Source organism: Phalaenopsis equestris, unplaced genomic scaffold, assembly GCF_001263595.1.
Source record: "Phalaenopsis equestris unplaced genomic scaffold, ASM126359v1 Scaffold000840, whole genome shotgun sequence".
Taxonomy (NCBI): Eukaryota; Viridiplantae; Streptophyta; class Magnoliopsida; order Asparagales; family Orchidaceae; genus Phalaenopsis; species Phalaenopsis equestris.
This window is the reverse complement of record NW_018165280.1, coordinates 4,261,008-4,287,573: the sequence shown is the minus strand read 5'-3', so window position 1 is coordinate 4,287,573 and position 26,566 is coordinate 4,261,008. Positions and strand designations below refer to the sequence as shown.

The 26,566-nt window shown below is 33.8% G+C and overlaps 2 protein-coding genes across 7 annotated transcripts; both read left to right on the top strand.

Moving 5' to 3' along the window:
- The first annotated feature begins 1,866 nt into the window (after nucleotides 1–1,866).
- Nucleotides 1,867–11,249, top strand: LOC110031589 (FACT complex subunit SPT16). 4 transcript variants are annotated; one of them, XR_002294749.1, is made up of 4 exons: nucleotides 1,867–2,585; nucleotides 3,068–3,118; nucleotides 7,712–11,137; nucleotides 11,233–11,249. XR_002294749.1 is itself a non-coding variant. In XM_020734846.1 (4 exons), the coding sequence occupies exon 4, from the start codon at nucleotides 7,732–7,734 to the stop codon at nucleotides 10,924–10,926; it is 3,195 nt and encodes a 1,064-aa protein (XP_020590505.1). In that variant the 5' UTR covers nucleotides 1,867–2,020; nucleotides 2,274–2,585; nucleotides 3,068–3,118; nucleotides 7,712–7,731; the 3' UTR covers nucleotides 10,927–11,166. The 4 variants fall into 4 exon arrangements, 3 of the variants coding, with proteins under 3 accessions (XP_020590505.1, XP_020590504.1, XP_020590506.1); XM_020734846.1 differs by lacking the exon at nucleotides 11,233–11,249 and having other exon boundaries at nucleotides 1,867–2,020; nucleotides 2,274–2,585; nucleotides 7,712–11,166; XM_020734845.1 differs by lacking the exon at nucleotides 11,233–11,249 and having other exon boundaries at nucleotides 1,867–2,020; nucleotides 2,234–2,585; nucleotides 7,712–11,166.
- Nucleotides 11,250–14,260: 3,011 nt separating this feature from the next.
- Nucleotides 14,261–24,629, top strand: LOC110031643 (transcription initiation factor TFIID subunit 7). 3 transcript variants are annotated; one of them, XM_020734962.1, is made up of 6 exons: nucleotides 14,261–14,509; nucleotides 18,169–18,292; nucleotides 23,042–23,175; nucleotides 23,244–23,363; nucleotides 23,447–23,510; nucleotides 24,165–24,629. In XM_020734962.1, the coding sequence occupies exons 2-6, from the start codon at nucleotides 18,178–18,180 to the stop codon at nucleotides 24,302–24,304; spliced, it is 573 nt and encodes a 190-aa protein (XP_020590621.1). In that variant the 5' UTR covers nucleotides 14,261–14,509; nucleotides 18,169–18,177; the 3' UTR covers nucleotides 24,305–24,629. The 3 variants fall into 3 exon arrangements, with proteins under 3 accessions (XP_020590621.1, XP_020590619.1, XP_020590620.1); XM_020734960.1 differs by having other exon boundaries at nucleotides 24,159–24,629; XM_020734961.1 differs by having other exon boundaries at nucleotides 14,261–14,519; nucleotides 24,159–24,629.
- Nucleotides 24,630–26,566: the final 1,937 nt, after the last annotated feature.

Here is a 26,566-nt window from a genome sequence, read left to right as displayed (position 1 = left end):
ATTAAAGTTATTTGTTTATCTTAGAACTCCCATCTCACTTAATTTTGGACAAAATAAAGCTGCAATTTGAAAATTTTGGATTTCACTGATTTCGGCCTTAAATTCTATATTTACTAAATCTCGTGAATCTTTAGATTGAGTAAATATGGGAAGAACAAAGAGAAAGAATGGTGCAAACAGGCTTAGCTAAATGATTTCTGGCAGGAACAAAATGATAAATATGAGAGTTTCGCAAAGAGAGATGAGATGGGAAAATGTGGTGGTTTCAACAATGTTTAATTTTGCTTTATTTTTACTCATGATAATTTAATTATTTTAATAGATTAATAATTAATAATTAATAAATGTATTATCATATTTATTCTAATAAAATAACTATATACTTATTACTTAATTGTTAATAAATAAAAAAAAACATATTAAATTTTGATTTACTCAATAAATATATAAGTAGTTATTAACAAGTATAATTATTAACTACTTATTTATTACTTCAATTTATTTAAATATAAAATAATATAATTTAATGATTAATATTTTTTCAAAATAATAAAATAATCAAAATTTTATTATATATTTTATAGTCCAACAGATATAACAACCTTCTAAATCCCATCAGAAGTTTTCAAATAATTTGACATGATTTAAATTGATTTACTAAATTCACTACTAAAAAAAATTTAACATTTTATGTAGGATTTAGAAGATTACTAAATACGTATGACAAAGATTAAATTCGATTAAACCTTATGAAACCGTCTCAAACTTATTTTATAATTAGGTATGTTTATTGAAAATATGAATTTAATATTATATATTAATGTTGTAATTATCAAAATTCATTAAATTTGATTTAAATTTTGAATTATAAATTTGTTAATAAAACTAAATAATAATAATAATTAACGAGAGATTTATATGCATAGCACTGCGTTATAACTAATCATGGGCAGGATCGAGCCCACGTCTCCCACTCCCAAATGGACGGTGCCATGAGCTCCTCCTCCTGCGTCATGCCTGCCCGCGATGGCAAGGTCATGCCGACTAGAAAATTTGCCGCACGGCTACCTTGACGCCCTCGAGGAAATCGTCAACTGCCCCGACTGCAAGGAGTTGTATCAATCTGCAAGCGATTGCGAGGAAGAAGGACCGCTGAACCCGCCAGATTCCGGCGAAAAATGTCGTTTTCCCATACTTTATATCCCTTGCGTCAAAATTTCAGACTCCTCCCTTCTATGTGGAACCTCACAACACACTCTTAAGAAGCTTCCACTATCAACTTCCAACAATTCGGACTAACTCCAACTCGCGACCTTCAAGAGTGAGGGAAAATACAACCTCATTTCATCATTTCAGGGAGTTCTTATTGTATCAGGGCACCATACACAAATTTATGTTTGAAGTCTCATTATAATGCACTGGTTGGGTGTTTTTTAGATGAATAAGATCCACTTGTCACATGACACATTCTCACTTTACTCTGGACATCCGGATGTAATAATTTTTCTATTCTAATCGAGTATTTTTATGTAAATTTCATTGTTCTGTGTGCTATGTTGGTTAAAATCCCAAATCAATTAAACTAAATAATTTTTAAATAATAATCTTATTAATTAATTATTAATGATTATTAAATAATAATCTAATTAATTAATTAATAATGATTAATTATTTGTTAGATAAAAATGTTTAACTATATTTAATGAACAATTAAATTTATAATAATTCATAGTAAATTAATTAGACAAAAATGTATATAAATATAATTTCTTGATATATAATTAAAATCATTTATAATCATTAGTAATTATAAAAATAAAAATTAACTTAATAATAAAACTATATTATTTCTCGTGCGGGAGCAAACCCTCCGCTTCCCTCTACCGGTTTGCCCGAAATCATCACAATACCTCGACTTCATCCTTCTCTCTTGCGCCCGAAGCCCTAGTGCTACAGTCGGACTGGAGCTCTCTGTGAAGGCAACGACGGGACCGCGACGCACCAAGATCTCTGAAACCTGGTAAAACTCCCCTTTTCACTCCACTCCTACCTGACTAACCCTCGTCTTTCTCTTTCCTCCTCCTACACCCCCTTCGTGCGCCTCAGCTATGCCAAATCCTCTAAATCCACCTCCTAACGGGATTTACTGTATCTGGGATTTAAGGCAAAACGTAGGAGAAACGGGATTGAAGGCGCTGTAGGATATAAATTTGTCATTTTTGCTGTTTGACAGGATTTAGGTTAAATTATGCTTAAATCCTATTTGGTGACAGCCCCTTCCCCTCTCTGTCCGAAGCCCTAGCCTACATTCTCCTCTCCCGGTTTTGCCCAAACTTCCCATCGGCGCCCAAACCCTCGCTTATCTCCCTCCCGGTTTCGCCGAAACTTCCCATCGGCGCCCAAACCCTCGCTTATCTGCCTCCCGGTTTTTCCCAAAACCATCGCTTTCGTGAACGAACCTTCACGATACAGTCGCCATTAGAGCTACCTGGGAAGGCAACGACGGGATCGCGGCTTACAAGGACCACGAAACTCCCATCTTTCTCATCCTTTGGCTCCGCTACTACCAGAAACCATTTAGGAAGGTAAGCCTGTTTTTGGCATTCTTACTCTTCGCTCGTCTAATTTTTGCTGTTTGGCAGGATTTAGGTTAAATCCTGCTTAAATCCTGCTTCCTAGCAGCCATTTACTATTTGGTATAATTTTGAGTTAAATATTGCTTAAATCTTGCTCAAAATCTGCCACTAAATTGGGCCTTGATTTTACTCCATCATCTCTTTCCGTGCCTGGAAGATTTTGAACCTTTAACCCTAAGCCCAGTACAGCTGTTTTCACGGCTGCTTGAAGTCATTTGGAGTTGAAGCAAATCCGGGTGGAAAAGTTGTGAAGGCAATTTGTACACCCGTGTTTTGAATGCCTTAATTTTACTTTTGGTTTTATGTTATTCTAAAATGGGCGTTGCTTGTTCTTCTGGTGCTTCTACTGTTTACTTTTTGCTATCATTTATATTTTGTTTTGGAAAATCCTCTTAGGGAAACCATAATCCTAATTTTTGGTTTTGTTGCAGTTGGAAGTTGTTTGAATGATGCGATTTATTTGAAGCGCTGTAAGCTGCGTGGTAAGTTTTTTTTCTTTTGCTTTGTATGATGATTTACTTGTGTTTCTATTGACTAAATGATGACCTTTTACTTGTTCTCTGAATCAAACTTTCAGCTTCAGAAGTTAGTTTGATGTATTCTTACTTTGCTGACTTCACCTTTTCAGTACCTATTATCTCAACTCTGTAAAGTTATCTTCCTTAACCATATTTTCCTGAATCTCTCTTTAATGAAGAGTCAGAAATTCAGTAAGGAATAAAATCAAACTCGGCTCACTCTTTATTTGACTAATACCGGCTATCAATAAGACAATTTTTTAAGTATTGCTTAACAAAATGTATTGTGATGTACCAATCCAGACACAGTGCAAACTTAGCTTTCTCCACCAGAAGAAAGAAAATTACATTATTGATTTTTGCTTCTATCTACTGCTGAACAACTTATTTAGAGCTACAAGAATATTAAACACGTTTGTGCTATTAGTGTAGAAAAATCATTTGTCGGATTGTACATGGTAAATATTGGATTGCCAAACCCATTAATTTTGCAGAACAACTAAATTTCCAAATTGATATTTACAATTTTCATTGAATGGTTGAATTGGATGGGTCTAAAAGAGTTTGATTGCAATGGAGTTGTTCCAAAGAAAGAAAAGGTTTGGGGTTCATAGTTTGACTTAGGTGTAGTGTTTATTTAGGATTGCACATTGTATCTTTTCTAATTTTTGGGAGTTTGATAATTAAAATTATTAAGAGTATTTATTTTATTTTTAATATTTAAATTTATGTTAATATATTATATGTTAATTTTGATTGATAAAAAGTGGAACCTCTAAAGCTTAGAACTGAAATAAATTGAATTGAAGTAGGTTTTGAAACTTGAACCAATTAAAGCCTTACATTTTGCATATGGCTATGCAATTGGAACTACTAGGATACTAGGTCTCGAAGATGCATGTCCTTCTGTGAGAGCATCTTAAAATGAATTTTGAGGTTATTCTTTAGACCTTTACAAGTAATTGGAACGAACTATAAAGAAATGATTGTTGAATTAGGATCCAATTATTGTCAAATTTTATTGTGTATGATGGTTAGGTATTACGGCTTAAAATGGCCAGCACTGTTCATATTTCATGCAAGGGAATTTCAGAATTCATAAATTACAAGCCACCAATTAAGTCAGCAAATTGATCTCCTTAAATGTAAACAATTAGTTAGAATTATAGTCTAAATTAAAATGAAATAAACCAAATAATCTGAAAATCTCTGAGAATCTTGAACCACATTAGTTAATAAACAATTGTAATTTAATTTTTATAAATTATGTTTTAGTGGTGTCTAATTTGTACAAAGTGAAGAGCACTTAAGAGGCTAATATCAAATTATGTGGATGGCAATAAGAACTAGAAATAGAAGTACTTAAACAATAAAACCTTGGTTTCATTTTAGTTTAATAAGATTGCTTTCTTGGATTTGGATAGTTTCCCTTGCACCCTATTCAAAGAAACTCACATTTGATTTTCCGCGCAAGATTGAAAGCTAGAAAGAGAATTTCAGTTTAGCATTTTTGAATTTATTTTGATGGACTCATCTTTTAGTCTAGTAGATTTGGTTGGCATACGATGAACTAAATTTAATTTTGAATTAAAACTTTAAAAGATAGTACTTTAATTTAAATTAATAACCAACTCTTTTTTTATTAGCTGAACATGTCGCAGGAAGTATAGAATACCGTACACATATATAATAAGTTGATAATCTCTTAAGATAAAATTGCTGCTCCACAAAAATCTTCACAAAAAGCCACAACTCAACAAAATTTGTTGATTGTGAGTGAACAATTAGGAATGAAGATGACTTGTTGAGAAAAATCTAGAAAAACTTGTTTCAAATTCCATAAACTAGAGGAATATCCTTTTTGCTGAGTAAACAAATTTTCAGTTTTGCATGCATTCATTATTGTATGTAATTTGGGCCCTTTAAACCAAAAACTATATTATCAATATGAGAATCAATCTAAATCAAATCAAAATTGAAACAAGCTCAAATCATTTGAACGAATCTTGTACTAGGAAATAAAATACATCCCTCTTATCAGTCATCATTACTAGCATATTTTTATTTATAGAAATAACTAAATAAAAAATAAACCAAGTACTGAAGAACAGGACTTGCTATGCAGTGCTTGATGCGATGCTTCCAACAAGAATTAACAAAAACATAATGTGCTTGGTGTAATTGGATTAACCATAAGCTATACTGTGCGGTAGTATTTAAGCTATAGCTATACAGTCATTAGATTCTCTGTTGCAAAGGAATGTTTTGTATTGTTAAAGTTTGAACAGATAATCTGAGAGATTAAACTTTCCATTTTTTCTATATCTGTTATGAATTAAATTTCAAGTTTGATATCGTTGAGGTTCATTTCATAATGAAAAACGGGCTGCACTGTCAATTCAAGTAATGACATCTCGAAAGTAATTATTTGAACTGAAATTTATATTTTGTCCAGGCTGCTAATACTTTTTTGCTTAGATTAGTTTCTTGAAATTTTTTAACTGAAAGATTATAGCTTTTTAGGTTTTGAGGAATATAATATTTGTATTTTCTCTATTTTGTGATTCTTTGCATTTGATTCTAATATATCAAACCTTATGTTATCTTTGTTGCCTTGTAAATCTTAGTAAGAATGGCTTAAGAGGTATTTTTTTTTGGTGATGGGTTAAGAGAGTAGTGTTTTTCTTCTGCTTCATTACATTACATGTTTATCATTTTATGTATTTCACATTTTAAAATTTAATTGAACATAAGCCCCAAATGGAAATGTTATCCTAAAAGAACGAGGCATGAGTTCAGGAAGGGCCACCGTATTGGTTCTTTCCCTTTCTTTTAGAAGGGTGCAATCTCTCCAAAGAAGTGACTCCTTTATTTATCTTTTGGGGGCCATCCCAGAGAGGGTAAAAAAAGAAATCCAGAAATGTTACTCTTTACCACAAAAAAATAAATAAATAAGTAAAAATAAAAAAGGAAAAATACCTTCATCCAATGCTGCCCTATGCCACTTTCTCATTTGTGCCTTCATTGTCCTGCAATATCTGTTCCTAATTTGCTGCTGAACCTAAAGATTCAAAAGCATTCGTGTTCTGTATCCACCATTTTTTTATCCAGTAATATTTTATGCCACATCCCTCCCAGTTCTTTTATCTACTTCACTCAAGTTTTGAAGGCGTGCTTGTTGTTTTTACTTAACTGTTGATATTTATGAAACAATTTTTTGCTCCTATCACACATTCTGTAGCTAGGATTTGTGTAATTCATTTTCTAAATGCTATTTCTAGGACTCAGATGAACCAAGCTTAGCCAAGCAGTAATTTGCTCTAGCCTGAACTTGTTTGCCAAAACCGAGTTCAAGCTCGATAATCATGATTCGTTTAAAATTATGGCTTTTTGAGTTTAGTTTAAGACAAGAAACATTATTGAGCAGCTTGTTAGTTGTTCAAACAAATGTTATTGAATACAAGCAACTTGTTGAGCTTAAAAATAAATCATAATTGAATGAACTATTAAATTAAAAAGTATTTTAATGAGCATTAGTAAGCGAGAGTATTCATAAAGTAATCTAATAAAGAAAAGTTCAAATAATCATATGTTGAATAAATTTACAGTCGAGGTTAAATGAGCATATTACCCAGCTTTAAATGAGCTTCTTAAAGAGCATGTTAATGACTTTTAATTGATATTGTTTTTTATCATAATTGAGTTGACCATCAAGCTGTTCAAGATTTTCTTTTATCAATAGAGTATTTATAAATATGTTTAAGCTTGTTTGATTAGTTAATGTAATGATCATGAGCTAGTTGTAACCAAGCGAGCCAAAAATAGCTTCTGGTTCATATTCATTCATTTTCTGCCCTAGTTACTGCAGAAAACTCTTTGTTTTTGATGGGAATGTACGTTGCTTGCTGAGTTTAATCTTGATGTTTCTGTTAATGTTTCTTTATTGATTGATTTTTTTTTTTTGCTTAATCAGGTTTTCTAATGAGATAATGTTGATTTTTTTTTTTGTTTTTTTAGATTTGAGATTAATTAAACATGCATTTGCAATGTTTATTTGCTTTATTCTTGGGGGTACAAAAGTTATTTTTGCATTAAAAGGCCTGGTTCTTAATTTTATTTCGTTTTTTTTTTTGTTGCTAACACCATAAATAATTTGGTTTCATACTGGAAATTTAAGTTATCATGTGAGAGACTTTTAATTAACAAACATATTCTCTGCTACCATGTTACACATACTTTTATTTTATATGCTAGCTCGTAACCATCCTATTTTGTTATTGATATTGCCCTACACAAAATTCTCATAGTTCTATATAATAGATTTTACTTATTTTATTGATATTGCTCTACACCATTCTGCTCCATTTGGTTTGAAGGAATTAGAAGAGATATAATGAAAGTGATAGAAGGAATTGATTTTGAATTGCTCTCACCCTCGTTTTTTGTTGATGAAAAATTGAATGAAGAATGAAAGCCACAATAGCATTTTACTGTATATATTAGTTCTTAAACATGTTACAGTTGTTTTGACTCCTATATGCTGGGATTTTTATGCAGGCAAAGCATTAGTTTAATTGATGGCTCCAATGGCTGATCTTAGAAATGGTAACACAAGACCTCCAGCATCTGGATCTGCTGGCGCTTACACAATTGATGTTGTTAACTTCAGCAATCGGTTGAAAGTGTTTTACACTCACTGGCGGGAAAATAAGTCTGATCTTTGGGGCGCTTCATCTTCTATTGCTATTACTACACCCCCTCCTTCTGATGATATTCGATATCTAAAATCCTCGGCCTTGCATATCTGGTTGTTTGGATATGAATTTCCAGAAACGATTATGGTTTTTATGAACAAAAAGATCCATTTCTTGTGCAGTCCGAAGAAGGCTGCTGTCCTAGAAACTGTAAAAAAATCGGCAAAGGATGCTGTTGATGCTGAAATCATAATTCACGTCAAGCAAAAAAGTGATGATCTATCTGCTTTGATTGATGTTTTATTACACGCCATTCAAAGTGAGTCAGAGAAGCCAATTGTTGGCCGAATTCAACGAGAAGAACCAGAAGGAAAGCTCATGGAAAGCTGGACAGAGAAGTTGGCTGGCTCTAATTTTCAGCTTTCTGACATCACGGCTGGGTTTTCTGAATTGTTTGCTATCAAGGATGCCTCTGAGCTTAACTGTGTGAGGAAGGGAGCGTATCTCACTGCAATGGTGATGAAAAACTTTGTCGTTCCAAAGCTTGAGCAAACTATTGATGAGGAGAAGAAGGTCTCCCATTCAACTCTTATGGAAGAGACGGAGAAGGCAATTAACGATCCTATTAAATTGAAGGTCAAGCTGAAGGCTGAAAATGTTGATATTTGCTACCCTCCGATTCTTCAGAGTGGGGGAAAGTTTGATTTGAGGCCGAGCGCATCATGCAATGATGATAATCTCTACTACGAATCTTCAAGTGTGATTTTATGTGCATTAGGGGCACGCTATGGCAGCTATTGCTCAAATATTGCTCGGACTTTTCTTATTGATGCTAACGCTAAACAGATCAAAGCATATGAGGTTCTCCTCAAGGCACAGAATGCTGCCATCAGTGCATTGAAGCCTGGGAACATGCTCAGTTCTGCTTACAGAGCTGCTGTTTCAGTTGTTGAGAACGAAGCCCCTGAGCTTCTTCAAAATCTTTCCAAGTCAGCTGGGACAGGAATTGGTTTGGAGTTCCGTGAATCTGGGTTGACTTTGAATGCAAGAAATGATCACAAGGTGAAACCGGGGATGGTTTTCAATGTTTCTCTTGGATTTCAGAACCTGCAATCTCAGACTAACAATCCAAAGACTGAAACATTCTCTCTGCTTTTGGCTGATACAGTTATTATTGCAAGTGAGAAGCCTTCAGAAGTATTGACTTCCATTTGCTCTAAGGCTGTCAAGGATGTTGCTTATTCTTTCAAAGAAGACGAGGAGGAACCATCCAAGAAGGAATCTGATGTCAGTATCGCTGAGGCCGTCTTATCTAAGGCATCCTTGAGGTCAGATAAGCATGATGTATCAAAGGAAGAACTGCGGAGGCAACACCAAGCAGAACTTGCCAGGCAAAAGAATGAGGAAACGGCCAGGCGGCTGGCCGTGGGTGGCCCTGCTACCGGGAATACTCGTGGGCCTGTGAAAGCTTCGAGTGAAATGATGACCTACAAAAATGTTAGTGATCTTCCATATGCTAAGGAATTTATGATCCAAGTGGATCAGAAGAATGAAGCTGTTCTCATCCCAATTTTTGACACTGTTGTGCCTTTCCATGTGTCCACTATCAAGAGTGTTACCAGCAATCAAGATAATCGAACATGCACTGTTCGCATTATATTCAATGTGCCCGGTACCCCATTCTCGCCTCATGATGCCAACTCTATCAAGCACCAGGGTGCTATATTTTTGAAAGAGGCGACCTTCCGTTCTAAGGACCCAAGACATAGCAGCGAAGTTGTTCAGTTAATTAAGACCCTTAGAAGGCAAGTCGCATCAAGGGAGTCGGAGAGAGCTGAGAGGGCCACTTTAGTCACTCAGGAAAAACTTCAACTAGCTGGTAATAGGATGAAACCAATAAGATTGTTGGATTTGTCGATACGACCTGCATTCCCTGGTCGTGGACGAAAGCTCACCGGATCTTTGGAAGCTCATATTAATGGTTTTCGTTATTCTACTTCGAAAATTGATGAGCGAGTCGATATCATGTATGGAAATATAAAGCACGCCTTCTTCCAGCCTGCAGAGAGAGAGATGATAACGCTTTTGCACTTTCGCTTGCATAATCACATAATGGTAGGCAACAAGAAGACCTTAGACATTCAGTTTTATGTAGAGGTGATGGATGTTGTTCAGACGCTTGGGGGTGGGAGGAGATCAGCCCTTGATCCTGATGAGATCGAGGAGGAGCAGCGGGAGAGGGATAGAAAGAACAAAATAAACCTGGAATTCCAGAACTTTGTTAATAAGGTGCATGATCATTGGGGACAACCCCAATTCAGAGATTTAGATCTTGAGTTTGATCAGCCTCTCAGAGAGCTTGGTTTCCATGGAGTTCCCCATAAGGCTTCATCCTTCATTGTTCCATCTTCAAGCTGTTTAGTTGAACTGATTGAGACGCCGCCTCTAGTGATTACCTTGAGCGAAATTGAAATTGTTAATTTGGAGAGGGTGGGTCTAGGGCAGAAGAGCTTTGACATGGCCATTGTGTTTAAGGATTTTAGTAAGGATGTATTCCGCATAGATTCAATTCCGTCTTCTTCGCTCGATGGAGTGAAGGAATGGCTAGATACTACTGATATCAAGTACTACGAGAGCAGGCTGAACTTGAACTGGAGACCTATATTGAAAACTATCACTGATGATCCGGAAAAGTTCATTGAAGATGGTGGGTGGGAGTTTCTCAACCTGGAAGCCAGCGATTCAGACTCTGATGCATCTCAGGAATCAGATCAAGGGTACGCACCGTCTGATATGGAGGTCGAGTCTGAATCCGATGATGATGATAATGATAGCGAGTCTCTGGTGGAGTCAGAGGAAGACGAGGAAGACGATTCAGAGGAGGATTCAGAGGAAGACAAGGGAAAGACATGGGAGGAACTAGAGAAGGAGGCGAGCAGAGCTGACCGGGAAAGAGGCGGCGAGTCTGACAGCGAAGAGGAGAGGAAATGGAGGAAGGCGAAGGCTCTGGGAAAATCACGCCTTCCTGATAGAAGAGATTTGAAAGCCGCTCCTTCTAAGAGGCCAAAGCTTAGGTAACATGGTTAAAGTTTATGATAATTGCCAGTACTTAGCAATTATTTAGCAGTTCAGGTGATGCTGTATCAGTTATCCTCTAGTTTTATTATTTTGCAAAAATAGTTTGATGTTTTGCAGCGTGAGCCAGCTCTGTTGGTTCCGGGCAAATCATGTAATTGGGTCAATTTTCCCTCAACTTTGTTGTATCATCTACACGTTGGAACTCATTATGGTATAATTTTCTTCATCGTTTCTGATTTCTCAAGCCTGTAGTTTTGTGCTGCATACTCTGTGCTTCATATTCTGTTTGTATTTTATTAATTGCAGGACTGTTAAAGATCAGAATCTTTGATACTAATTGATTTCGGTATATAGAGGGACATTTACATACATGCATCACATAATATCTTTGTGGATAATTAGTAGCTATAATAGAGAATTGTGATCAAATTGTAATGGAGCTTTGAGATCAGGTGTACAATGATCTATTTAATTTAATGATTTTTGCAACACTTAATATATTATAGTAATAGATTTTATAAAAGATTCGTTGAAGTGATTGTCAAAGCTCTTCCACAACATTTATTTTTCTCATCACTCATGTTAAGAAGATCCAAAAATTCTCATATATTTTTATATTTTTTAACAGTATCAAGCACATAAATAATTAGTTCAAATCCAAAGATGAAATAATAATAATAATAATAATAATAATAATAGTAATAATGAAAAACAAACTCAGTCTAATAAATCATTCAAAAAAGGACTATAAATCAAACCTAAGCCATATTTAGGGTTGTCATTGAGCCAAGTTGACTCGTGAGCTAGGATTTGTTTCAATAAATGGCTCGTGAGGTGAGTTTTATAAGCTAAAAGCTAAGCTCAAGCCAAAATCGATTGGACTAGTTAGCCTGTGAGTACACTCATTTAAGAAAATATTAATATTAAATAAATTCAAAGTATATTAAAATTCAATTTATTTTTTCCAAATATGTAAAATATTTTAAAAATATATTTTTTTAAATTTTAGATAAATGCTTTCTTATTATTTATCTAATAATTATTCATTCTATTTATCATTTATTTATAACATGAACTTGAATTGATAATAATTTATCTCTTTCATAATATACAAGCCAGCTGCCAACTTGAACTGGTAAAATTAAACTCAAGTTTGAGTTCCAACTTGTTTAATTAATCAAGCATAAGCTCAAGCCAATGGCGTCTCGAACTCGACTCTACTCTTCAAACTCGTAACCTTACTTGTTCTCTAAAAATTATAAAATAAATAAAAAGGGAGTAATTACATAAAAAACACCCGAAACATTGCTATTTACATATCAAGCACCCATATGATTTTTGAGCTACCGAACATGTGTATTTACACGCGGCACAATAAAAACATAGAGTTTGATAAGTGAGTTTGAAAAGTGGATGAAAAAATTTGCTAGATTTATAAATAGTAATGTTTCAGGTGCTCTATTTGCAATCGTCAAAAAAAAATAAAAATAAAAAAAATTGTAGTCAGATCAGGAGATATAACCACAATCCTCAATATATAATGAATACCAAAGTTGAATTTTAGCTGATTGTCCAAAAGAAGGGTCTTTCAATTCATACAACTCTTGCCAATGCAACATGAGTAGTATATTCTACATTGATGTTTCAAGGTTTTGGCCATAATGGAGGCAATCTAACTATTTCTCTAGGCTTCCCCTCTACTATTAGTATATTTTATGTGAATTTGTTTTATGCTTGCATATAAATTGACTTGGACTATAATTATTAGTTTCAAGGGTTATGTTATTCAATGATTCAATTTTCAACAATTGTGAATCCAAAACTATGTTAACATCTTCTAACCATGATCTACTGCACAAAGCCAACTCACTCAAGTTTTTGTTGATTTCTATTATTTTTTATCATTGGAATGGATGGTTATTCTATAGGCCTCAACTAGAGTGTCATTTTCCATTTTCTTTGAAAATATTCACTTTGTATTTTTCTTTTAAATGTGTTGCAATTTACAAATTGTTCATGCTACGCCTTTTGGTGATAGTTTTAACAAGATTTTTTTTCTTGATTACTATGTAAATACTAATTATTAATGATGTTTTGTAATGTTACGTGATCAAAATGACCCAATGCAACACTTTTATATCATAACTATATATGGAAAAATAAGTAGCGTGCAGATATAATTTATTTATTTGAAACAAGTTTTTGAGATTTATAAACAAAAAACACATATTTCAAAAAATTTTTCCCTTTATTTTTTAATTCAATTTGAACTTTTTATTAATTATATATTTGAAGAGGGTGAAAAACAGTATAATGTCTATAATTGATGATGGTATATGTATTACTTTATCTTTAATTCAGTGATATGTTCATCTTTGAGCTACCCACATAATTCATATGATAGACAATAATGTTATGTTCTTCACAGAATGAATGTACTGTATAAAAAAAAATACATGGTGCCTTCTATATCTTACAATTTTTGTTAAAATGCTTGCACAAAAGATCAACATTCACAATATATATATTTTTTCATTTCTTTGTAATGCTTGCTATAAGTTATTAATGGATTTATGTATATCATTCATCAAATATAGAAAAAATGCACTTTCAAAAGACTAAACACTATCACGACTCCACCCAGAGACATGGAGTACCAATGTGGTAATAGACGGTCGTACAATAGTAACATAAAATTTAACAACAACCATAATCCTTAATAATATCCAATGATAAAAAAACTTACTAATGCACACTCCACATTAAATATCATCTAACAAAATGCATATGATCATGCAACTTTAAACAATGATAAAAAATAAAGAAACTTAACATAGGAACCAAACAATCTACTACATATTTTCAATAATTTCTATCAATCTATAAATAAATTCTCTTCTAGCAATCATATTAATCTAACAAATTTTTTTCCTAAAATAAACATAAAAAAGTTATATTAAGTTTACAATACCTTGGTGAATAATTATACTTTTATTATGTAATAAATTGTTATGCAAATGCTTAAACACATAAATGCTCAAAAGAAACATGATAATTAAACTATAAAACAAGCTTTAAGGTTTTCATTTTAATAACAACTTTTATTATTTCAATTTTTAGTTTCTTATATTTTTCATTTTCATTTCTTCTAAGAACTCATATTTCACAAATATTGTCAAAAATCATTTTTTTAATGAAGGATATAACATTTTCATTTTATATTTTCAATTCTTAGAAAGTATAATTTAATTTAAGCTAAAATTTGGACCTAATAATTAATATATTAATTTAAATTAAACAAATCTAAAATTAAAATTTCCCCGTCTTTCGGCTCGGTTTGGCCTTTACCGCACGCGAGGCTGACCCCGCTCACGCGAATCCTCCTGCACGCACACCTCTCCTCTCTTCTTCCTTCGCGCACAAAGGTTCATCAATACAACTCCGGCTTCTTCTCCTGAGCCTGTGCGTGAAGCAAACGGAGGAGAAGGCGACGACGCTGCGCGGTGTTGATTGCATTGTGCGGTGCTGCTCGCGGGAGTGGCAACAGTCTTGCAGGTTGAGCGGTAACGCGAGCAGTTCACAGGTTTGCAGTTGTTAGTGCCTTGTTTTCTGGGTAGAATTCATGTATCTGCAACTGGTATCGATCCCTAGGAATAATCAATCAAATTATTTGTTATAGATTTTTGCTGGTATTGTGCCCTACTTATAATCAATGAGGATAATTACAAAAATCTAGCACCCGAAACATTGTTATTTACGAAAATCTAGCACCCATATGATATTTTTGAGATACCGAACTAATTTATTTATGCGTGCCACGATGATTCATTGAGAATTTGATAAAATTGAAAAATATGGGTTGGGGTTTTAATTTGATATTTGAGTGAAGATTTGAAAAATTGATGATAGAGGGTGCTAGATTTCTGTTCATTAAAAAAAAGATAACCTTTGCAATTAAACTCATTAATGTCTCATACTGTCATTCCATAATATGTATCATCTATGTCTTTAGGTTTATTTCTTGAGTTTATCGATCAAATTTTGGAATAAACTATCTTTAAGTATCTTTTTTGGATGAAGTTGGCTATTTCATTGGATTTATCTCTAAAATACTTCTTGATTATCCCCTGCAATTGAATATAATTTTTTATGGAGCATTTTTAATTATCACTTTTGTTTAGGACAGGTTCTACTTGTTGGGAGAATCCAAATTTTCTTTTTTAGAAATCTCATTCTTGCACTCGAACTACCCATAGTAAGGGACATCAGTCATTCCTTAGGGATGAAGCTCCTGGAAAAACTTAAGCTCTCAATTAAGTGATTAAGCTACATACTTTGATTTAGGTTTGGATGGTATTTTGTTAGGGATCCAATCAAACCTAAAATTTTAGTGGATTTGAGTTGCGGTTAAAATGAGTATAAAGCGCTTACACTGATGGTGAACATAGTAGTTCGATAATTATTATTTGAATCATATAGAAATGATGCGCACCTTGAGTTGATGAGTTCATATGTTTTGCATAAGTAGGATTGACTGGGGTTGAGCTGACTCGTTGTGGTGGTGGGTGGCTTTGGCAGGGAAGGTGTGCTGGATTACCATAAGTAAATGAGAGGAATAAAGGCTCTCTATTTTTCTATGTACATCATTGGAGGCTACTGATCGCTCTATGAGTCAAAAGGGAGATTGATTTGAAATACATCATTTAAAATAGAGTTTTATCGTGATTAGTTTTGGATAATCTCTCTAGAGGTCTTGGGCATGCGACTTGTACCAATGTTTGAGACCATGTTTGGAGATTATGCTTATTGAAACTTCTGACATGCCTTCCAATCCTTATTTTCTTTGATGTAGGTTTGCGGTTAAAAATGGTCCACTTTACTCTTCTTTGGTTTAATTAGCACTCTAATTATGCGAATACAATTATATCAGCAAGAAGCAAATTGTTATTATTGTTTTCTTTTTAGTTTATAAGGCCATGAAAAAGAGGAAGACAAATCATTTACAAGAAAAGATTTTCCAATTTATAAATAAGACAGGTTTAAATTTTAGGTTGTGGAAAAAAATTTAAATTTTTTTTTAAATAATTGTTAAAGATTTAAATAAGGTTGGTATTTATAAGATAGGTTTTCCAACTTACAAATCATTTATAAGATAATCTTCCAACCCTGATTTTCTTAAATAATAGTTCTCATAATTGTGTAACAAACTTTAAGAATTTAACGAATAGAGTTAGCTTATTAAAATAATTGTTTTACATGAACTCTGATCATAATAGAATTGGTTATTATCATTGCGCCTTCTAAAATTTGCAGAGTTTTGTTCTCGTCTTTCTCCAACAACTACACCACACAAGCATAACCACTTATCCTTATCATTTAAAATTTCAGCATAACTTCTACTTGAATTATAAAACTAGAAAAATTATAATTGAAATCAACCCTTTAATTTAGTTACAGTCTAAGTTAAAAACTATTAAAAAATGGTGAGCAATAAAATCACTTCTAACTTCATGGCCTAAATGGCTTTAAACACCTGACAGAGCAATTTTTCCTTTCCTTTGCATCTTCTTACAGCGTGAGTTGGACTTTGAATCTCATGAACAATACTCTCTGTGGTTTGCATGAACAATTAGCAATAATTATTATTTCTCATGAATAGTAACGGTGTTAATACTGTGAAATATGAAAAATAGAAGAAAGAAAAGAGAAAAGAGAAGAGAGAGAGAGAGAGAGAGAGAGAGGAAATGAGGGAAGATAGAGAGAGATCAGATTTTCATTACCTTCATCACTTGCTTTCTTCCAAATTAGCTGGCTACATTCATTCACTCAACAGATTTGATTATCTTGCTCAATGGTATCAACACAAGTCCTGATAAAGTACCACCCATGTTCTCATGTTGATTTGAGTTACAACCTTACCAATTAATGATTCATAGTTGTTAGAACATGATATCTACTTCGAGCTTATTACACTTTTAGTCTTTAACAATGCTTGTGCTTTAGGGGAATTGATGCGTGCATGAATTTGGAATTCTATTTTGTCATCAATATTTCATATATTGATGTCTTTTAGTCCTCTAGGTCATTTCATTGTTTTATTAGAGATGTTTCAGTCTATCATTAATTTCTTAGTAATTTACGAGCTCTTTGTTAGCAATTCAATTCTAATTTGTTATTCCGTTATTTATCTATAAATTGATTTGTGTAGAGACATGTAACACACACACATGATCGAAGGGAATAGGCTCCCTCTCTTCACTTTGAGGGGGGAGAAGAAGAGAAGGAGAAACATATTGTGAATTGTTTTGACTGGCTAGGCCCCATATTTTTTTCCTTTTTAGGGTTTTAACCCGTGCTCCCTGTCATGAGAGAAGGGTGTACCCCTGTACTTACAAACATATTGTGAATTGGTTTGACTGGGCTAGGCCCCATGATTTTTTTTTTCTTTTAAGGTTTTTTCACATACAAATTCCGGTGTTTCCCTTTACTATATTATCTTATTTGTGTGTGTTGAATTTTTGTATGATTCTAAAATAATCACTACTCTATCGCTGTGAATTTTCCGGCATGCAACATATATTAAGGTTGCCCTACATCAAAGATGGGCGTATCTTCATTATTTCTCAAAATTGCTATCTAGAAGCATGAAGTTTGTTGGGATTCACTGTGCTTTTTCTTGGAGCATGAAGCATATGAGGGTTGTCATAAACTTATATTGCTATTTTTCATATCATGACAAACAACTATGCAAAAATTATGAGTTTTGCATGTGTAGTATTTTTCTCATCTCATTAAATCTGCACCTTTTCTTATTAGCAAGGCAGGATAGCTTTCTTGTATTTATTCTAATGACAGGATACATTTGGCAAGCCTTAATGTTCTTTGCACACTCTAGCTTTGTGTATGCGTGGTTTATGAATGCTTTGTGACTGGTCGTTCCTTTAACTTATGTCTGTTGCGTTAAATGCCTTGCATTTTATCCTTATTATGTTATTTTAACTTGAATCTGCCAAATTGTTAACTTTCTGTCATGGAAAGTATTTATTTCTACATAGTTCTATCCCAGTTATATATCCTTTTTAAAAATTACTTATATTACCTATTCTTTATTTTTGTGATCTAAATAGATGATAAATGTACTTTCTGTTGTATGTTGTTGCTAAGTATATTTTGATGGAGTAGCTAGTTTTAGTTTAATGTAGAGCATTTCATTAATATTTTATTCTGTTTTTATTTTTCAAGGCTTGTCAAATGGAGGAACAATTCATACTTCGTGTTCCACCATCAATAGCTGAATGCATAGAGCGCTTGTTGAGTGAAAATCCTTCTACTTCTGAAGATGTCTCCTTGGATTTATCCTTTACAGGTATATGGCTGTTTGATATGTTACAAACTAGAATGTGTTTTCATCATTTATAATAAAAAAAAATTAATATTTGCTGTTGATAAGATTCTATCGCCTATTCTTTAACATTTATGTACTTATGTAGATATTCAAGTAACTTAGCTAAAAGAATTGCACTTCTGCTTACAAATCTGGTGACGCTGGTGCGGGAATCCCATGGTTCGGGAAAAATCCCACGATTGCGGGTGGTATACCGCCCAGTTATCACATTCAACAGAAAATTTTTTCTGTTTTTGGTTTATTTCCTATTTCTTTATTTCTAATTAGAGTTATTTTCTATTAGGAGACTATTTATTGTTGTATTTTATTATTTTTGAGTTTTAAGCTTAGTTTTATGTATTTTGAGAGTGTATTTTCTAGTTTCTGCCCTAAAGGGCGATGTATATTCTTTTCCTTTTGCAAGCGGTGTGCCTGTAACTTGTTCAGATTCAGGTGATGTAACCTTTTCACCTTTTGCAAGTGGTGTGCATGCAAGTGCCCAGCTCGCGTCATTCTCTCGGGGTTAGGGAAGCTTCACCTTAATAGGTCGAAGCTTCTATTTCTTAGTCGACCGTCCTAAAAACACCTGGATCCCACTAGCGACTGCATATTTCCCCAAAACACCTGAGGATTTTCTCACACTTGCGAGCCCACATCTATTTTGATCCACTCTTCTGAAACTGTGGGTCTCACCTGTACTCCTAAATCTTCCCAAAATAATTGACGGTCGGCTCAATCTGACGTGTCGTCTGAGTAGCCTGAACCGTCCCGTCAAGTGGTGGAGCAGGTAGTAAGGTGTCGATCGTGAGGCTCTGAAACACCTTCTATCGTCTCTGCTCCATGTCTGGAGTGTGTATCTCAGTCCTCTTGTCATGAGTTATCACTAAAATGGGCCCCACTAAAGCTGCTCTGTTGGTGAGGGCTTCTGTGATCTTAGACTTCGCCGAAGGACGCAAAATGATGTAATTCTCATTCTTGGTGAAGGAATATATGCTTCTGAATCCATCGTGCTTAGTCCTCCCGGCAAACTGTCACGATCTTCCCAACAGAGGGTGGTAGACATTCATAGGGACCACGTCACACCACACCTGGCCCTGCAGCTGGCTTACAATCGAAAACTCTGCCAAGCATCTTCAATCGATGCTGACTCGATTCTCCTTCCACTACATCAGTGAATACGACTGGGAATGTCTCTGAGTCGCAAGTCTCAATTTCTCTACCATCTGTATCGATGCCACGTTCTTGTTGCTTTTGCTTTCAATGATGAGGCTGCATACTTGATTGTTGTGGCAAAGCCACTGCGAATCTCTTGTGTCCTCAGTCTTTAGGATCTGTCGAATCACGAGCGCCTCTCCTTCATATGGGGGAAGCTGATACACCTCACCCCGTTCCTCAGCTTTCTCTACATTGCTAATCTCCTCCACGACACTCTGACCTGTGAGTGTGACTATCCTGCTCGTGGGATAGCTAGAGGCTGTGGTTGTAGCCGTGACATCTGTAATCCTTTCTGGCTAATACGCCGTTGGAGGAGCTACCTTTCTCCTATTTCTTCTCACTCTGACCCAGAGTGTCATTCTTTTGTCTAGACTTTCTAGTGTCTCCTGGAGTACTTTTGTCGGTCGTGGTAACTGCATATGACTGCCTGCTTGATGGTTGTTACTTGAAGGACGACTGTTGCTGGCTCTGCTTCTGGTGCCTTTCCATCTTTAGGGCTAATGTTTGAACATTTTGAAGTGATGAATAAGGCTGCAGATGCATTAAATTGCTAATAGCTGGCTTCGGACTCCCAGATAACGGGCTATGGTGTGCTCCTCTAGTTCAACCAGATCACACCTCATTTGCAATTGATCAAAATGCTATGTGAATTCCTCTAATGATCAATTTAAGGATTTTGAAGAAGGTGAATATGATATTTTTGACTATTATGCATGATTTATAATGGTGATCAACAACATAATCAATTTGATGATTTTAAAGAAACTAAAAGTGATCTTTTTGAGTAATACTTATTGTTTATTGGGGTGATTGAGCATTATTGTTTTGGATTACTTTGTTATCATTTTTTTTTTGGTTTTGCTAAAGGTCTAAAAGCTAGAAACAATGGATGCATTTAATTGCAATTCACCAAGCACCTTACATTAGGCTTTGTACATAACTTTGGATGTTGAAATGTATTATAATAATTCTAATAAGAGCATCGTACTTATGATTAATGTCTCTTAAGAGAAAGCAATAAAAAATCATCTTGATCCTATTGAAAATACATTAGCACTATTATCATATATAATTGAAGTTGATCTGGTTGAAAAAATGGTAGTTCATGAATTTCTGAATGATTTTGAAGATCATATTCATAAACTTGTAACTATAATTGATGAATAGTTAGAACTGAATTTTGAAAGTAAAATTTAACATGAGATCACACTTGAACATGAATTATAATGAGAACTAAAATTATTTTTGATTGTGAATCTGAACCAGTAATACCTTTTATAGTTGATGAATCAATTTAGCATTTTGAAAATGCAACTTTGGATGAGTTATCTGTTGATGTTTTTTCTATAATAAATAATGAAACTGTTGTGCAGTAAATTTTTGTTGCATGGTTTACTAACTTACAAATTCATAGAATGGACCTTATGATGAGAGTTAAGTTAATGTTTTAGAGACTTTATTAATAGTAAATGTCTTAAAAAATGCTTGAAATATAAAACTCAATCCATCTAGATAATGCTTAAAGTGCATAATTAATCCCAACTTTTTTGAAGGTATTTGAGTTAGCAGTTGTTTGATTTGTTGAAAAAGGAATGCATACATTTTGAAAATTTTTAAATTGTTTGATTCAGTGTAAAATAAAATTAGAGTTTATATTTTTATATTTAGTTTGAAGATAATTGAAATAATTTAAAGCAAGGTTGGAGTGGGTAGGCGGTGGCAGCGGTTGAGATTCGGCGGCGGCATGCAACTGTGGCGGTTGATGGTGGGCGGTGGACGTGACAGCGGCAGACTGTGGACGTGTTGGTTTGCGCTAGTGAATAGCGGCCGATGATGGTGGCGAAAATGAGTGCATTATATAGTGGATTTGGTAATTACTCAAATTTGGCGAATTTGAAATACATCAATTTTGAATTACAAGTTGAATTATAAATTCACTCCAACCAAACATTAAAATTCTAAAAATCCCTATATTTCATTTATATTTCACTGCTAATTCAGGTAACTAAATGACCACATAGTTTTTCTAAAGGTTGTCCGTCCATAATTGGTTTAAAATAACTGTGGCTTGTCTGCTTGCAGTTGCAGCAGTATTTCATTTGCTAGAAATTAGTTATAGGTCGTTCGTATTTGTATTTTTAAGATTTCATTGACTGCTAACAATGAAAAGTGTTAGCTTTTTACTGGTGTGAACAAGATGTCTGTTGAAATGTAAGCCTGGTGGTATATAGTCAAGATATGTTTAACTATAGAAAAACTTCCATGAGGAGCGCTTATGAAATTTTATGTAAGGATAAATAGAATTACTAAAAATTTTTCGACGTATTGAAACTAATGGTTGCAAATTAAAATATAAAAAAATTATAGCATAAATATATTTTTAATTGTGTTTGATTTGTCTGTTTCATAATTTTTTTGCCTTTTTATTTCTTTTCATTTCTTTCGTGTGAGTTTACATACAAGTATCAACCATATATTTTTATACAGCTCGTCTCTGGACTATAGTGGATGACGACATTATGTTTATTATGGATGACTACTTTCAGGGATATCTATCTCATTGACTAGCATTATGGATCTACTTGTAATGATTCTTGAAGTGCTTTATCAGAATCACAAAATTAATTATTTTTTGGCATGATGATTATAATACTCAGTTAAATGGAGTATTTTTTTTTTCAAGCCTTGCCATGAGTTTTGTTATGGATATGCTATTTTTTCCTTTGCATGCAATATTTGATATACTACTTTTTTTGCAATCTATGGTGTGTGGGTTTGCATGCGTTTCTTTTGGCCTTAGTTATGTCAGAGCCTGATCTTTGATCACTTGATAGTTCAACTTTTGTGGATGAGGAGTTTTGGGGATTTGAAATTAAAGGCTAAATTGGTTTTTATTATCTTTTGAGATTGAATTTAAATTGAGCTGATCTTGTGCCAACCATATTTATTACCGAGGATATAAAGAGCTTATAAATAAATGTTTTTAGGCATTTGATGTTTTCTGGTTTTCAATTTTATGTTTGCAATTTGCATTCATGATTCCTTAGTGCTGAACAGTGCGACTATCTAATTCCCAGTTAGTATTGATCTAAGGCTTGATTTTTCTTGTTTGGTTTTTTTATTCGTTGTTCTTCTTTCATCTATGTAATTTGATATTAAATTAATTAATTTTTTTGTTCAAATTTGACGCATGGAAAATTCAATTTGCAGAAATTAAATTGCAATTTTCTCACTAATTTTACATGATCTTAAATTCTTGTTGTATATCTTATATTTTGTTTATTTTTGTTTCTAATTCTAATATGATCTATTTATATTTTATGAAAATAAGTTGTTGAATTGATTGATGGATTGTGAATTGTGAAACCGAAAGTTCCTTTACATGAATTCACAACAAACATCATATTAATTGCACTAGAAAACTCCAATCTTGAATCTTTATGCAACATTAGATTAAAGTCGTTGGTTTGCTTCAGTGTAAACTTAGTTGAGCAATAAGAAGACTTTTTTCTGCAGATGATGGAAGGACTGGTACTTTTTGCATTGGTAATGATAAGTTTCCTGCCTCTCTCTTGGATCTTCCTGGCATTGTGGAGTCTTATAAAACTTACGATGATACAGTACTAATCAAAACTGCTGATATTGGTCAGGTATAATATCAACTTCATTCCTTCTGCCTTTTTAAGTGCAATTTGTGAATCAGCCCCTTATTTTGCAGATAATCATGGTGAGGGAAGAAGGTGAACCCGCTCCGGAAGGAATAGAATACAGGCACGGTCTTACCCCTCCAATGAGGGATGCTCGTAGGCGACGGTTCCGCAGAGAACCCGATCTCAATGTATACAATCAGAATCCAAGTCTTCTATGCTTATTTATAATTTTCTTCATGGATCTGCCACATTTTTCTCTTTCATTGTGCAGCCAGAGCTGGTACAACGGGTTGAGAAAGATCTTTTGAACATCATGTCTGGTGGGACAGTGGAAAATATCCTTTGATACAGCGTTTTTCATTTTTTTTTTTTTCAAAATCGCTGTTGGAACTATTGCTGCACTAATTAGGCAGATGGTACACATCATTGTGTAGAACCAGGGAATACACACGCAGGGAGAGAGAGAGAGAGAAGAGCGTGGTTGAGAAATTCACACGTTCTCTATTCTTCTCATTTTATCACTCCTGTGCCTCTAATCTCTTCTCTCTCTCTCTCTCTAATCTGTCTTTTATCACTTGAGTTTCTCTCTCCTCTCTCTGATCTCTCTTCTTTCACTTTAGTAGTGCTTGCCTAATTATTTTTCCTCATTATTTTCTCTATGTTCTGACCGCCTGTTATTTTTAAGGGGCATATACATTCTAGCACACAGTTCTTATGTAATTACATATCTCACACCTAGACTTCCAAGTTTACACACATATCACTCAAATATTTAATATCACATAAAAAATAGCATTATTATCAATTTTTAAATATAAAATACACCTTTTTATGTATAGGTTTAGGGCACCTAACTGCAATGTATGTAATTATGAAAGTTTAGGTGTGAGATATGTAAATAAATTAGATTTCTGTGCTACGTATGTAAATTTGCCTATTTTATTTGATATCATTGCCCTCATTTGCTTAACTCCTTTTTGCAAGATCACAACCAGACTTTGCAAATGGTGAGCGCAGGAAAATAGCCCAGGTTCCCGCAACAAAACCAGATGTTATTCCTACTGAAACCGTGAAAGATGGAGAACCAGAAAGAAGTGATTCTGATGATTCGATGGAACATGAGAATTAGAGATAGGAACACGAAGCAAATAATGAAATGCTGGAGATCAAAAGAAGCAGAGGTAAAGCCTCCTTCGAGGTTACACTCAACAAAGAATGAAACGCTTTCACTCTAAATTATCATTGAATTTCAGTTAAGTTTCAGAGTCTGTATGTGCCACATTGTTATTTCAACCGAGTAAGTATGTCTCAAAGCCATTTTGCTACTCTCATACCACTCCAAATTGCTGCTATTAAGACTAGCTTTATGAATGCTATAGTTCAAGTCTCATGTATGCGTAGATTGTCTTAGTGTTTCAATCTTACATATAAATGTAATGAAGTTTTCTTCATCATGACTACTACTGCTTCATTCTTCAGTAACAAATCCGTACTTTGCCACACATCAGCATATTTTATAGTTAAAAACTTATTTTAAAATATATATCCTTTAATGTCCAACTTCTACTTATTTATATCCTCTTCTCTAGGGTGTATGCTGGTAGTTTTCTGTTCTTTTCTCTAGAAGGAAAACAATAGATGTGATCATTGCACTTATAGCATATACAATCTTTGATACACTTACAATTACAGTAGGTTTGTTTTGTACTTTTAAAGAAGAGAGGGGAACTTTTATGGAGCTTGTTTTCCATTAAAAGAAGCCTTTGAAGCTCAAATAAATTATGTGAGCTATAACCATCTCTGTTTAAGCTTACAAATAGATGGGATGCCCTTGCAGGGCCTAGTCACTTTCATGTGTAGTTTAAACTTGGAGAATGTAGGGTGATAGGCTTGAGAGGTGCAATTTAGGCTTTGGAAAACTTTATTAATTGAGATGTTGATCCAACTATTAGGTTCATGTCATTTTGGCTCTAATTTTGATGGTGGAGATATAGTTGACTGGCAATATCTCTAGAAAAAATTGTATTTTCATAATCTTCTTGAGCAATAATGGTAGGTTTGTAATATGCTATATTTTAAGAGCATATTAGGAGGCCAATAATTGATACACTCCTTTGAATTACGGTGTCGTTATGTCATCACATCCTCCTCAGTATTCATGCAACTCTAATATAATAATTGATGTCTATATTGAATCGATGAATCATTTGATTGCTATTCTTCTGATCTTGGTTTGGATTATTTAACTTGATCAAATCTAAAGTAGACCAATCCGATAAAAATTGATCCAAGTCAATTTTTAAGGATTTGTTGAACTAATTGACAAGAATGCATATAGAGAACTCGAAAAGAATGAGAGAATGAATATAAGTGAGAAAGTGGGAGTTTTCATCTTTTATCTTGTTACACTTTTGCCTTCTTCTTTCATTAATTGTTTTCTCTTCCCCTTCTTTGACCTTCATGGTAAAAAGCAAGGAGAGTGCTTGCTAGATATTGAATGACGAGAGGGAGAGAATTAGAAGAGGGCATATAGTGAGTTTTAAACATAATAATTGCTTAATTGCTTGACTGCATTAAAGTATAACCTTAATTAGAAGGCATGGAAAGTAAAACAAATAATATAAATAGAGCTATTTTCCTTGCACTTTATGCTCTCCCTCTAATCTGAAGGGGGTGGCCATGTGAAGTGAGAGGAGAGAAAAGTGATGATAAATTTACTTATTTTTTGATTCGCGCACTTTGATCTAGCCTCACGTGTGCCCATTTACTTTTATGCATAAATTTATGCATATACAAGTTTGTATTTGGAGCCTATTTTATTATGATTCCAATTTTCTTCAATTTTTTTCAACAGGTAGTTGGTTAAAGCATTCTTGCTCTATCTTTTTTATTATTCTATTTGGCTAGCTTGGTCATCTTTTTCATCTTTATAATCTTGTAGGCCTCTATTGTTTTTCTATTGTGGTTCTATTCTTCATTTAGATACTCTTTAGTAGCTAATTCTCTTCTCTACTCTTCATCACAAAGTTTCAAGTCCTTCATCTATTGATTAAAATGTATTTATTCATGTTGAAAGGAGATATAGTTTTAAAGAAATTGTTAGTTTTATATTTGTAGAATCATGAATGGACCGTCTTTAATTACTTTCAGTTTTACCATTCTCATTTGTCTCTCATTCCTGACCAAAGCCCAACAAAGCTCCTTAAAAGGTACTGAGAAATTTAGGCTCATCCTGACAAGATTTGTGTCGAGTTTAGTTTAAACATATGTAGTTTTTTCTCAGTACTGGAGATGTGTGTGTGTGTGTGTGTGCACGTAAATGAAGTCTTTAAAAATAATTTTAAAAATTTAAATTATTTTAAGCTGACATTTTTTAATAAGATGATTGAAA